This window comes from Lynx canadensis, chromosome F1 (genome assembly GCF_007474595.2).
Source record: "Lynx canadensis isolate LIC74 chromosome F1, mLynCan4.pri.v2, whole genome shotgun sequence".
Taxonomy (NCBI): Eukaryota; Metazoa; Chordata; class Mammalia; order Carnivora; family Felidae; genus Lynx; species Lynx canadensis.
In genome coordinates this window covers 31,179,543-31,195,071 of record NC_044319.2, presented here as the reverse complement: position 1 = coordinate 31,195,071, position 15,529 = coordinate 31,179,543, and the positions used below count along the sequence as shown (strand labels likewise).

Below are 15,529 nucleotides of genomic sequence, written 5' to 3'. Positions count from 1 at the left end.
GCACTCTGAAGTTAAATCATCTGGAATAGGCAACTAGGAAGTCATTATTGAACTGGGGTAAAGTTTTATTTTAATCATTTTCTGGAGGGATGACATATACCTAAAAGAGGGCATGTGACATTTGCTTTTAAACATCACCACCATTTGGCCTTTGAAATGTACTTAAATCCAAAGGGCACTTTGAGTCAGAGGCATACAAAAGCAAACAAGCTATGTTAAGTATCTGCAAAAATACTGTTTCACCTACATATAATTCAAAACAGGGCAAATCTAGAAAACCAATATCCTTGAATTATAATCAAAGGTGCAAGATTTTATGACAACAGACATTAGTTAAGAAATCCTTTTCAGGGGCGCATGGGTGGCGCAGTCGGTTAAGCGTCCGACTTCAGCCAGGTCACGATCTCGCGGTCCGTGAGTTCGAGCCCCGCGTCAGGCTCTGGGCTGATGGCTCAGAGCCTGGAGCCTGTTTCCGATTCTGTGTCTCCCTCTCTCTCTGCCCCTCCCCCGTTCATGCTCTGTCTCTCTCTGTCCCAAAAATAAATAAACGTTGAAAAAAAAAAAATTAAAAAAAAAAAAAAAAAAAAGAAATCCTTTTCAAATCAATCACTAGCATATAACAGAGTATGAGATTGGAACCGTCCTGGATTCTAAGGCTTTACAGAAGAAGCAACATGACCCATCAGCATGAAAAAAGGGATTACCACATTGTCCATATGCTCTCCCCTGTCTTCGCCTTACCTGAAGCTATGCTGAAGTAATGTTTGATGGCAATGGTCCCTGACAGTGTGGAAAGGACAGACAACATCCCAAGTTTCAGGCTGTCATAAGGAGTCTGGAGGGCACATTCACAGAGTGCCTGAAACACAGAGGAGTAAAGAACGCAGAAGTTGAAATGCCAATATACTTTAAAATTGTCTAGTTGTTTTAAATGTTCTAGCTTTTAGAAAAATTGTATCTTCCCCCCCCCCCCATGATAAAAACTTAGGTCAAACTGCCACAGCCAAGAGGACCCTAAGGAAACATGTTAGCTAAATATAATGTAGTTTCCTAGATGGGCTCCTGGAACAGAAAAAGGACACCAAGTAACAACTAAAGGAACCAGAATAAGGAATGAACTTTGATTAATAATAATAATGTATCAACAGTTTATTAATTTTAAAAAATGTGCCATACTAATGTTAATTACCAATAATAGGGGTTAACTGGATGTGGGGTGTGTGGCGATCCTCTGTATTGTCTTTCCCATTTTTCTATAAATCTACACCTATTATGAAGAATAAAGTCTATTTAAAAAAAAAAAAAGGTCATCATGAGTGATTTTTTATTAAGCCCAGTGTATAAATTACGTACTATTTAGTCCTCACAAGCAGAACCTCTACCACACTCTGCTTACTTGAGAGATACGTATGTTAGTTCACGTATGTATATTTAAAAAAAAAATAGAATGTGGCAATTCTATCTACTATACAAGTGAATGAGCTGTCTCTTCTCCATTTCGGGTCATCTACTCTATGCCTAAGATGATCTGAAGAATTACGAAAAAGAAGATGCTTTTCTTTCAGCACAGTCAGCTGTAAATATAAGCTTATACTACAGGGACTCCCGCCTCATCCTGTATATTTACTCTTGGGACATGTCTTGTAAGTAGTCAAATAACTGCCCTGCAAATTCAACCAATTCCCATTCTCCAACAAGGGCAAAGGTTCAGAAAATGGCAAAACTTAAAGACCAGGGGAAAAATAGAAAATAAAATTCCAGAAAGGGTTAGTAAACTTTATAAAATATAAAATAAACTTAGTATGTCCCAGATAAAAATGTCAAAATCTTGGGAATGAGGAGATTTAGATCATCTGTTTCTAAAGATCATATGGAAAAATAAAAATCAGAAAATATCCAGAAAAATTCTGATAAAGTATAATGACGGACAAAATAAGCCCTACCAAATATAAAATGTATAATAAACCTGTAGAAGTCAAAGTTTTTCATATCATGGACAGAGAAATCAATCAGAGAGAACTGGTCCCAGAAATGGATTCAACTACACATAGAATTTAATATACGATAATGGCATTTCAAATCAGAGGGGCTTTTAAATCAACAGTTCAAGGACAACTGGCGAGTCATTTGGGTAAGATAAAACTAGACTCTTGTTTCTTTTTTGTCACAAATAAAAGCCAAAACTATAAAAACTACTAAGGGATCAACATGGGAAAAGAAAAAGTAAAAATATAATTGACAAACCTGGAAAAAAAAAATATTCCCATCATGTAAGGTCAATGAAGGCCCAATAACCTTAATATACAAAAAGTTCTTACTAATAAATAGACAACCCAATAGAAAAATGAGTAGTTCACAGATAGTGTTTATACTAAATGGTTTTTGTATATAAAATGGCTTTTAAATATAAGAAGTTAAACCTCACTCATAATTTGAAAAATTTGAATTAAGAGACTTTTTTTCACCAGATTAGACAAGTTTAATAAAATACAATACTGAAAACAATGTGGGATACAGGTGTTCTCATGCATTGCTGATAGAATGGTAAAATGGCGTAAACTTCACTGGTGGGTAAGTGGCATTAAATATAAAAATTTTAAATGTACATATCATTGGACCCAAGGACTCCTTTTTTAGAGATGGTACATTCATAAAGGTGATTTTTTTCTTAAACCAACTAGTCAATGTAGCAATGTAATCAGTAACAGTAAAAGTACTAAAAACAACTCTAATGTCCGTCCGTCCGTGGGACTGGAAATATAAAGGGAGTACCGCACAGCTGGTAAAAGAACGCAGTAGATCTAAGTGCTAACATGAGATGTTTCCCAAGATGTACTATTGATAAAAGGTTCAGAACATGTATATACTGTATTTCCATTTTCGTACAGAAAGAAGACGGGACATACACATGCTTGCATATAGATGACAAATGACAAAATTCAGAAGGATATGTAAGAAAATAGTAACGCTGACCACCTCTGTGGGTGAGGGCTGGGGGAAGAGATGATTTGTATCTCATTCACTGTGCACTTTGAACTCTGAATTTTTTATCATGTGCACATGTACTTTTTCAACTGAAACAAAAACCTAGTTAATAAGAAAAGCAGCAGCAGCAGAAGCAAATAATCCCGGGAGAAATGCAAAAGTAGTTTCTGGTCATGGAAGGGAAGACTGTGATCAAGATGAAGCAAACAAGAACTGTGGCAATTAGATCTGAATATGGAGTATTTATTTGTGACCTAAGAGGAGGTATGTCCAAAAGAGATGAAGGCTAAGAGAGAGAAACACTGCATAAGGAAGATTAGGTCAGATTAAGGATGATGTTGAAAGTTAGGCAGAGTAATTTAGACTTAATGAGAAAGGTAAAAGGAAGCCACTGGAGAGGAATAACGTTATCAAAAGCATTAGGGAAGATTTTTCTTGCAATGATAAACACAGGTGAGAGCCAAGGAGCCAACCTACAGACTATGGCAGTAATCCAGGCAGGTGGTGATGGACAATAGCCTGAACCACAGCTTGGTGGTAGGAATGGAGAGTGGAGTGTGAATATGAAAGACGTTTTGAAACAGATTATGTATGAGGGAATCAACAAGGACTCAAGGACTACTACAAAATTTCAAACCTGATGACAAGAGCATGTTGATTCCATTTTTGAAGATTGAGAATTTACGGGAATAAGCTTATTTCAGAGGAAAGACGGAAATAGGAAGAGATATGAAGTCCAAGGAGAAATATCTACCAAGCATTTGGAATCTGACAAGAAGCAGATTTTTAACTGGAAGACTCACACTGGAATTCTGGCCCTGCCACTTACCATCTCTGTGATCTGAGCCAATTACTAAAATCTTTGAGTCTCAACTTCTTTGTCTGCAAAATGGGGGTAAAGATGTATACCAAATTGCTTTCATGTAAAACATCTCTGGAAAAACATACAAGAAATTAGGCATTGGTTGCCATTGGGCAAAGGAGCTGAGGGGATGGCAGAAGAGTAAGTGGGAAATATTTTACATATATATATAGACAGTATATATATATACACATGTGTGTATATATCTATATCTATATCTATATATCTATATCTATGGATCCTTTTGCAGCTTTTGGCATAAAAAGAAATAAATGTTAAAATAAAAGGGGGGGGGCGACGTTTATTGTCTATAATAATAGAAAGCCCAAGAATTCTGTAAGCTCTACAAGCTACGATGCTGGAGAGTAGTTCAGCTCAAGGAGAAGGACTAGAATGCCCAGGCTGATGTGAAGGGGAGCAGTCAGACTGGCACAAAATAAATGGGAGGAAGCACCCAGCTTCAACTCAACCCAAAGACTCAACTCCAAAGAAAAGGAGGGGTGAAGAATCCAAAGATGATACAGTTTCAAGAGTGGAAAAACTGAGTGAGGGCAGTTCAGTGCAAAGAAGCCAAGAGAAGGGGCAGGCTGAAGGGGCCATGACGAAGGCAGAAAAGCCTCCGGATTTAGCATTAAGAACACTGGCGACGTTTTAAGTGCCTAAGCAGAAGCAATAGGGAAACAGATCTAAATGCAAGTGTATGAAAGAAAGAGTGAAGGATTAAGAAATAAGAGAAGACACAGACGCTGTTTTTGAAGTACAGAAGAAAGCAGTTTTTAAAAAAGTGATTGTGGTTAGGTAATACCACAGTTTTTATTTATTCAAATACTTAAGCCATTTCCACGTATCTATGTCTTATTCCCTAAATTGTCCTGCCTTGTGCTATTAACTTACTTGTGCTTAAGAATAAAACACTCAGCCAAATAGCCCCAGAAATTAAGGACTATGTCTTATATTTCTATGTATTAAAAATTATGCCTTGCAGAGTGCTCTGTGTATTAGGAGACATTTAACCTTTCGGGACGATCAAGAAGGCATATGTGAGACATTTATGAAAACGATATTAATGATTTTTAAAAAGCAAGAAGAATTTTACCATTTAAAAAATTGAGGGAAAATATTAGAAAATTAATGTTATCTTCTAATTTCTGTCATTCAGCACAGTACTGGGTACTAAAATGCTCCCAGTAAATACATACTGATTTCAAGGTTCATTAATTCAGATCAGTAAGCTTAACAGAGCACATCACAAAGTTCCCCAGGGATGGCACATCAATCCTATGTCAGTGATGAAGTCTGGCTCAAGTTTCTGTTCCAAGGACATAGCCTATTACAAACTGTTCTTACCAGGGCCATTTTCACATTGACAAAAAGGAAAACTAACTCTTCAAACAGAGCACCCTTTCTCACTCACCACGACAATCTTCTTCACTATTTGGTCTGAATCTCTCTCTAGGCTGGCTTACCTCACTTCTCAACTGAAGCTCTGTCCTGAATTACCGTTTTCTGGGTCAGTTCCTAAATAGGGGCTTCTCCTCTACCCTAGAATGGGACTGGCCACCAGGGATGTGTTCCAGAAAAGCATGGCAAAAATTTTATAATCTTTAAGGTACAGAAAAACATTATGTTTCAAAGTACTCTGCCAGAGACATAATCTCTCAAAATGTCTCCATTCTACTAACCACAAAGAAAAAGATGTAAAAGAACTAATTCTCAGACTTAACTTGTCATTCCTCCTAGTATCAGATAAGGTACAAATCAGAGCTCTCAGGAGATATAAAACCAAAAATAAAATTATGTCTTTGAAAATATCCAGAATAATCTTTTGCTTTGTAACAGACAGGTTGTATAAATCAACTTCTTCAGATAAGATTATAACATCAAAATAAGTGTAAGCTATTAACACAAATTAACACCAACTAAAATGGATATTTATATTAGCAAGCATACAAAATCCAAACAAAAATATAAACACATGAAAAAATATTTTTGTTCTTATGAAATTAATTCTGTTTTTGGCTATTTTAATAAAAATACACTATATTAGGCCTTCATTTTGTGTTTTTAGAACATTTAGAATGAAAGGATTTCCTTTAAATCTGGAATATATGATTCCATATGTTAATTATAATACCTACCATCACACCAGCAAAAGTAGCAATGAAATAGACACAATCACCCTTGAAGTACCAAAACCCAAAAATTAATCAGCGGTGGATGCGACTGGATGAGAGGCAGGAAAAAAGGAGGGAGGGAAGGGGGGAAGAAGGAAGCCCTAGAAAAAATATAATTACTCTTGGTAATTGGGAGTAAAACTCAAATTTGAAACCAACAAATATCATTATCACTGTTTTCCTCTGTTCTATTTCAATATTTTCAAAAATATATCTAGGCTGTGAGGTAGTGATTATTTGACCATATCTATTTAATTAAGATCAATATGCTCAGGTTTCAGGCACAGGAAAAAATTCTTTGTGAGAGAAACAAATATTAAAAAATACATATTTTCAATTAAAATTAATCAAAGAAAAAAGTTAATCAAAGAAAAAAGAAAGATAAATCAGAATTAAAAACTCAAGGGAAGATATGGTAAAATGAAGAAATACTAGCAAGCTGTGAAATCAACAAACTAGTTAACATTTAAGTGACTGTTAATGTGGCTGTGAAGTTCAGTGCATATATTATGAAAAAACTTATTACAAAAAAAAAATCCCACTGCATAGCATTAAAAAAAAAAAAAAGATTGATCATTAAATTCCAGATTATTTTAATAAGATATAGGAAAGAGTGAAGGGGAGGAAAAAAGAGAATTCAAGTCTGCTAAAATTTGCAACATTTCAATGACCACACTTTTCATTCTTAACAGACACACATGTTCTTACATTACTATATATTGAGTACAGATATAAGTAAAGTAAAAACAAATGTTTAATTAGCATGTAAAAATCTTTTTAATTCACTAGAACATAAAGGAATAAAGAAAACAATCAAAGTAACAAAGGAAAGTAATGGAGAAAGGAAACAAAAAAGAATGTATAAGAACAATAGGAAGATGGGGAAAGTAAGCAAAAACATCAGGTATATCAATAAATGCAAATAATTTATGTTACACTATTTAAAAAGACTCAGATTAAGTCTAACGAGGTAAATTTAACTATGTGCTATTTATAAGCATTAAACCCAAATGATAGAGAAAAGTCAATAATAAAATTGACAGACTAATGAATACATGCAAAGAAAAATAAGTAGCAATGTTAATGATATATAAAGAATCAGAGACAAAAAGCTTTCATGTTTTATTTATTTTTGAGAAACAGGGACAGACAGAGCATGAGCAGGGGAGGGGCAGAGAGAGAGGGAGACACAGAATCCGAAGTAGGCTCCAAGCTCTGAGCTGTCAGCACAGAGCCCCATGCGGGGCTCAAACTCACAAACTGTGAGATCAGGCCCTGAGCTGAAGTCGGACACCTAACCAACTGAGCCACCCAGGAGCCCCTAGAGGCAAAAAGCTTTAACTAGGATAGAGGATTCCTTTACATTAATAAGTTCTATTTGTTCAATAAGAGCATCAAGATAAAAAAATTTTTTTTTGTTACCGTTTACTTTTTTTTTTTTTTACTTTTTTTTTTTTACTTTTTAGCGTTTATTTATTTTTGAGACAGAGAGAGACAAAGCATGAACGGGGGAGGGTCAGAGAGAGGGAGACACAGAATCCGAAACAGGCTCCAGGCTCCGAGCTGTCAGCACAGAGCCCGATGCAGGGCTCGAACTCATGGACCGCGAGATCATGACCTGGGCCAAAGTCGGCCGCCTAACCAACTGAGCCACCCAGGAGCCCCTAGAGGCAAAAAGCTTTAAATAGAATAGAGGATTCCTTTATATTAATAAGTTCTATTTGTGCAATAAGAGCATTAAGATTAAAAAAAAATTTTTTTGTTACTGTTTATTTACTTTTAAAGAGAGTAAGAGTGCACACGTGAGCAGGGAAGGGGCAGAGAGAGGGGGAGACCCAAAATCCAAAGCAGGCTCCGGGCTCTGAGCTGTCAGCACAGAGCCCGACGCGGGGCTTGAACTCACAGACCACGAGATCATGACCTGAGCTGAAGTCAGACACTCAACAGTCTGAGCCACCCAGGCGCCCCTAAGATTTTTAAATTAAAATACAAATGGGTGTGAGAAGAGAATAAATATCAAAACTCCATAGATCAAAAGGAAAAAAAAAACTAATTTAAGATGGTATACTTGAGTACTATCAATAAAGTAGATTCAATATAGCTTTATACTAAAATGCTATATTAGTAATATATATAGTACATAGTATACATATACAATATGTAACATTACATGTAATATGTAATATTAACACAATACATATATATAACATGTAACATTATATACTACATATTTGTCTACATATTATACTACATATAACATATCTGATATAATTAATATAGAAAATATACCTTCTTTTTAAATCCTTTGAACTACAGTTGACACAGGGGTGAGGGTGCTGACTCCCTACACAGTAGAACATGGTAGGTAGTCTGACAGATCTATATATAAAATCCATGTATAAGTGGACCCATGCAGTTCAAATACATGTTGTTCAATGGTCAACCATATTTATAAAAAGTGATCCTACGCTGGGTCTCAAAGAAACTTTAAAATTAGAAATAACAGGGGCGCCTGGGTGGCGCAGTCGGTTAAGCGTCCGACTTCAGCCAGGTCACGATCTCGCGGTCCGTGAGTTCGAGCCCCGCGTCAGGCTCCGGGCTGATGGCTCGGAGCCTGGAGCCTGTTTCCGATTCTGTGTCTCCCTCTCACTCTGCCCCTCCCCCGTTCATGCTCTGTCTCTCTCTGTCCCAAAAATAAATAAACATTGAAAAAAAAAAATTTTTAAATTAGAAATAACAGAAGGTTGGCAACAACAAAAATTCCATGAATACAAAAAACTGGTAACTTCAAAAACAGAAACTTCCAGTTATAAGATCAGTTGGTATCAGGTGTGGAACATACAACATGACTACAGTCAACACTGCTGTGTGATATATATGAAAGTTGTTAAGAGAGTAAAGCGTAAGAGCTCTCATCGTAAGAAAACTTTTTTCTATTGTTCCTGCATGAGATGACGGACACTAAGTAAACTTACTTTGGTCATTATTCCACAATAAACGTAAGTGAAAGCATGCTGCACGCCTTCAACTTATACAGTGATGTGTGTCAAGTGTATCTCAATAAAACTGGAAAAAAACAATACGAATAAAGAAAAAAATTAATTTCAGGGTCACAGAAGAAATCAAAATTGCTCTCTTGGAAATCTAAGAAAACAATCATTTATAATACCACCAAAACCCACGAACTACTTAGGAATAAATCTAACAGAATGTTACAAGATTTGGATGCTTTAAACTAAGAACTGCTGATGATAAACTAAAACCTAAATAAACAGAGAGAGATATTTTGTTCATGGATCAGAAAACTCAATACTATTAAGATGTCAGCTCTTTTCAAACTGATTTATAGATGCAAATACCAATCAAAATCCTAGCAAGGTTTTTTGCAGAGACTGACAAATTGATTCTAAATTTTATATGAAAAGGCTTTCAAAGGACCTAGAACACCGAAAATAATTTTGATAAATACAAAGGTAGAGGACTCACACCACCTGATTCCAAGACTTACTATAAAGGTACAGTAATCAAGATAGTGTGCTATTGGGGTGCCTGGCTGGCTCAGTCAGAAGAGCACGGGACTCTTGCTCTCAGGGTCGTGAGTTGGAGCCCCACACTGGGTGTAGAGATTACTTAAATAAATAAAACTAAAGAAACCCCAAGACAGTGTGCTATTCATTTAAGGATAGACACATAGATCAAAGAAACAGAACCCAGAAACAGACTTGTGTCAATATGGTCAAAGAATTTTTAACAAAGATGCTAAGGTAAGCCAATGAAGAAAGGACAGTCTTTTCAACAAAAGGTGTGGGATGATTGCCTATCTAAATGCATATCAATTCCTACCTTGTACCTGAGTAGACAACAGTCAACTCAAAATGGATCACACGAGCTAAATATAAAAACAATTATAAAACTTCTAGAAAAAAACACAGGGCAAAATCTCTGTGACCTTGGATCAGGTAAAGATTTCCTAGATAAAACAAAAAACACAACCTAAAAAAGTGAAAAAAAAATTGATAAACTAAATTTCATCAAAGTAAATAACTTCTACTCTCTAGAAGATACTGTAAAGACACATATTGGCAGGAAATACTTGTAAAATACATATCTGATAAAGTATCTGTATTCAGAATATATAAAAACCTCAGTAACAAGAACACCATCTTTAAAAAAATGCATAAAAGATTAAAATAGGCACTTCACCAAAGAGATACAGATGACAAGCCTGAAAGATACTCATCATTAGTCATTAGGGAAATGCAAATTAAAACCATGATGCGATACCACTGCATACCTAATAAAATGGCTAAAATTACAAAGCCCTATGATAGAAAGTGCTAGCAAAGATAGTGAACTAGAACTCTTACATACTGCTGGTGGGAATGTAAAATGGTACAGTCAGCATGGAAAACAGTTTGGCAGTATCTTACAAAGATAGTAATATATTTACCACACAACCCACCAGTTCAAGTCCTAGGTATTTACCTCAGAAATGTCTCCCAAAGACCTGTACAATAGTAGCTTGATTTATAATAACAAAAACTGGAAACAATCCAAGTGTCCCTCACCCTGTGAATGAATAAGCAAATTGTGGTACGTCCATACACTGGGATACTACTTAGGAATAAAAAGGAACAAATTACTGCTTAATGCAGCAACATGAATGAATATCAAAAGCATTATGCTAAGTAAAAAAAAGTCATATCCAGAAGGCTACATACTGTGTGACTGCATTTATATTCTAGAAAGGCAAAATTATAGGGACAGAAATCAGATTGGTGGTTGTTAGGAGTTGGGGGAAGGACTGACTACAGAGGAGCCTGAAGGAACTTTTGGGGTGATGAAAATGTTCTATATGTCAATCAATTGTGGTGGTGGTTACATAACTACACACACTTATTAGAACTCATTGATCAGTATACCTAGAAAGGTTTCTGTAAATAAATTATACCACAATAAACCTGACTTCTAAAAAATGCTTTTCTTTTTTTTTTTTTAAATTTTTTTTTTCAACGTTTATTTTATTTTTGGGACAGAGAGAGACACAGCATGAACGGGGGAGGGGCAGAGAGAGAGGGAGACACAGAATCAGAAACAGGCTCCAGGCTCTGAGCCATCAGCCCAGAGCCCGACGCGGGGCTCGAACTCACGGACCGCGAGATCATGACCTGGCTGAAGTCGGACGCTTAACCGACTGCGCCACCCAGGCGCCCCTAAAAAATGCTTTTCAAATTAATGGCAATGAGAGCACTAGAAGCCATAATTTATAGAATTTAGGCAATCTGCACTACGGGGAAAATTAATAGCTTTAACTGCTTTCATTATTAAACAAGAATAAAAATAAGTGTTCTAAGCCCTTGAAAAAGATAAGAAAGCCATGCCTCTGCAAAGTAAAATCAAGAAAAGGGGGATATAAACACAAAGAGTAAGAAAAAATAAAGATAAAATTTCAAATACAAAAACACTAAAAATTATAAAGGTTCTCTATATTGATACTAATGAATCTGAGAAGTGAATTAAATGGAAAACATCAAAACTGGTTGAAGAAAAGGTAGAAAAGATAGGGCAATACCTATATAAATAATTGGAAATATTCTCAAAATACTATCCCTGGAGAAAGTTCCAGGTTCAGATGGGTTTCTGATACCTTTTAAGCAGTATCCTTAGGAGACAGAAAATTTCTGTCATACCTATTCACCATTCCAGAATATAGAAAGATAAAGATCCCAATTCATTTTATTAAGACAGCACCACCCAAACCCTACAATCTGTCAAAGTATACAGGAAGGAAAATGATAGAAAAATCTTACCTTTAATATAGTTTTTTAGAGCTACTCTTACAATAGCATTTTTTTTCTTTTTTTTTTTAGACAGAGTACAAATGGTAGAGGGAAAGAGAATCCTAAGCAGGCTCAATGCCCAGCAAGGAGCCTGACACAGAGCTGGACGCCACAACCCCAAGGTCGCAACCTGAGCTGAAACCAAGTCAGATGCCCAACCGACTGAGCCACCCAGGCGCCTCTTAAATAAGCACTTACATATATATATGCCAGAAACCATATGTATATACACTGCTTTGCTCAAATATCTGGCAATCCTCTATTACCCTAGCTTAATGGCACTTCTGTTTCTTTAAACTCCTCCCATGATAAAAACAAAAAGCAGACAACATACACTTTAGCAGTACAGTCTCAATTCTTTGCTCTTTAAAGCAGAACTCCTGTATTTTTTATTTAGTTTTTAGTTTTTATGTAAATTCCAGTTAGTTAACATACAGTGTAATACTAGTTTCAGGAGTACAATTTAGTGACTCAACACTTGGTGCTCATCACAAGCACGTTCCTAAATCTCCATCACCTATTTAACTCATGTGCCCCCCCGCCATCCTCTCCACCGACCCCCTGATAACCATCAGTTTGTTCTTTATAGTTCAGAGTCTGTCTCTTGGTTTGCCTCTCCCCATTTTCCCCCTATGATTGTTTGTTTCTTAAATTCCACCTGAGTGAAATCATATGGGATTTGTCTTACTCTGACTGACCTATTTTGTAAAGCAGAACTCCTTTAAAAGAACCTTCTAGGGGCACCTGGGTGGCTCAGTTGGTTAAACATCCAACTCTTGATTTCAGCTGAGGTCATGATCTCCCAGTCCTGAGTTCAAGCTCCACTCCACACTGAATGTGGAGCCTGCTTAAGATTCTCTCTCTCCCCCTTTCCCCTCCCCCATGCTCGTTCTCTTGTTTTCTCTCTCTCCCTCTGAAATTAAAAACAAAACAAAAACCTCAAACTTAAAAAAGAAATAAAAAATAGGGGCAGCTGGGTGGCTCAGTAGGTTAAGTGTCCAACCCTTGATGCGGGCTCAGGTCATGATCTCATGGTTCGTGGGTTCAAGCCCCACAATGGGCTCTCTGCTGTGTCAGCTCGGATCCTGCTTGGAATTCTCTTTCCCTCTCTCTCTCTGCCCCTCCCCCACTCGTGCACATGCAAGCACTCTCTCTCAAAATAAATAAACTTAAAAAATTTTTAAATAAAAAATTTTTTAAAACCCACTTTCTATATTCACAGTCTGTATTTTTCCTGTTTTCCTCCAACCAGTCTTGTGCCCACAATACTCCAATAAAACTGCTCTCATGCAGGTCATTAATGACTTCGTTTTGCTAATTGCAAAGGTGAATTATCAGTCCTCATATCCTGAAGAATACAAATATAGTGCAGTATCCCTCATGGTTGATTATAACCTTCTTCCTATAAAATAATACTATCTTGACTTATCTCCTGCCTCACAGGCTGCACATCAGGTTGCTTTGCTGGTTCTTTCTTATTTCATCGTTCCCTGAATCTCATCTATACTCTCTCCCTAGGTGACTCATCTGGTCTCATGACTTTAAATACCATCTATAAATTGATGACTCCCATATTTACAACTTCAGGTAGATCTGTTCACTAAACTCCCAACTCCTTGACATCTCTACTTGGATGTCTGACACTGTAAACGTCATTTGTTCAGAACTGAACTCCTGATCCTCAAGAAAAAAGCCTCCCAGAATCTTACTCAATCCAAGTAAATTTGTTGAAGCCAAAAACCTTGAGTCATTCTTTCTTTCTCTTACACTCTACGTATAATTTGCCAGTAAATCCGTCGGCTTTGCCTTTAAAATATATCCAGAATATTACCACTTCTCGCTGCTATCTCCACTGCTCCCCCGGGTTCAGATAAGCACAGTATTTTCTAATTGGAATATTTGCAACTACCTCCTAAATGTTCTCCCTGCTTCTGCCCTTGTGTCCCTACAATCTAATCTCAATATATCTAAGTCAGAGAGAGTCTCTTAGAACAAGTATACTAATGTCCTCTGCACCCCACCCCCATCACCCTGGTAACCACTGTTTTAGTTTTCCTAAGTTTGGCCTTTTCAGATTCCACAAATAAGTGACATCATAGAGTATTTGTCTCTCTCTGTCTAACCTGGGGGTGGGAGGATAGGACAGATGTTGTGTAAGGGTACAAATTTATGAGTAAATAAGTCCTAGAGATCTAATGTATCATACAGTGAATATGGAAAACAATGTTGTATGATCATCATCAAGCTTGCTAAGACTCTAGAACTTAACTATTCCAACCACTAAAATTAAGAAATGATAATTATGTAATGTGATGGTGCTAATTATCACAACAATGGCAATCATATTACAATATGGAAGTGTCCCATAATAACATGCTTAAATTAACACAATGTGATATGTCAAATATATTTCAATGAAAAAATAATAATGGCCTGTGCTAAAGTCCTTCCTTACAAAGGACTCAAGGGCCCTAAATGATCTGCTACCCCCTCCACCCATCTTACACTGTATGTACAGCCACACTGATCTCACACTTATGAATGCTCTCACATCAGGACCTTTTTCTTGCTGTTTTCCCTGCTGGTAATGTTCTTCTTTCAGAGGCTCACAAAGTTGGGATCCCTCCTTTATGTCCTTGCTAAAGTGTCAGCTTCTCAGTGAGAGCTCCCCTGACCACCCTACATAAAACTAGAACCTCCCTCTTCCTCACTCACTGATCTTCTTCCCTGACTTTATTTTTCCCCACAACATGAATCACTACCTGGTCTCTCCACCCAGCAGAAGCAAACGCAAACCTTCTCTAGAGAAATTATTCTTTAGAAGATTCCCACACACACTTCTCTAAGAAAAATGAGGAGCTCAAAGTAAAAAACAGCCAAGTATATAAGGAAAAAGGGTACTACAAAAGAGGGCCAAGAGAAATAGAGAGCAGAGACAGGTCTGAAAAGACCTTAGATAAGCTGGAGAGATAATTACTGGACTAAAACATGGATGGGAGAAATTATTCAGAGCACGGCACAGAGAGTTAAAGAGGCGGAAAAAAGATAAAGATTACGGGGGTGATTACGAGAAGGGCTAACATACATTTAACTGGACATCCAGGAGGAAAGGCAAGATAGACTGGCAACATCTGCAAAAATGATGGCTGACAATTTCCCAAAAGTGTTGAAAAACACCATTCTTATGTTTCAAGAAAATCAACAGCCGAGACAGTTTAAACAGAAGAAATCCACAGATGGTTCACTGTGCAGACCGTCAAATTAAACAGAGAAAATTTAAAGCAGGAAAAAAGTTCCTTCCAAAGAGTACTGCCATTCTCAGCAGTAATAATGAAAATCAGTAGACGGCACAATGGTATCCTCAAGGCCCTGGGCATTATTCTACCCCCAGAGAAAGTATCTTTCAAGATTGAGGGCAAAATAAAGACATTTTCAGACAAGCAAATACTGGGAGAGCTTACCACCACAGACCCTCACTAAAGGACTTCCCAATCAATCAATCAATCAATCAACCAACCAAAAAAAAATCAATCAATCAATCAATAAAGGACTTTCCAAAGGCAGGAAAAAAAAGTATCCCAGAGAGAAAGCCTGAAGAGCAAAGACAGTGGAAGGTCCAAATGATCAATGAATTTATAAAACAACCAAACTGATAAGACAAAATTAAG

The 15,529-nt window shown here is 36.8% G+C and overlaps 1 protein-coding gene across 1 annotated transcript in view; it reads right to left on the bottom strand.

Moving 5' to 3' along the window:
• The window catches only part of INTS7 (integrator complex subunit 7), a 92,906-nt gene that overhangs the window by 41,966 nt on the left and 35,411 nt on the right, over window positions 1-15,529 (bottom strand). Inside the window, exon 8 of the mRNA XM_030302239.1 lies at window positions 742-859. Within this exon, the coding sequence (XP_030158099.1) occupies window positions 742-859 (118 nt within the window). The remainder of the gene's footprint in view (window positions 1-741; window positions 860-15,529) is intronic.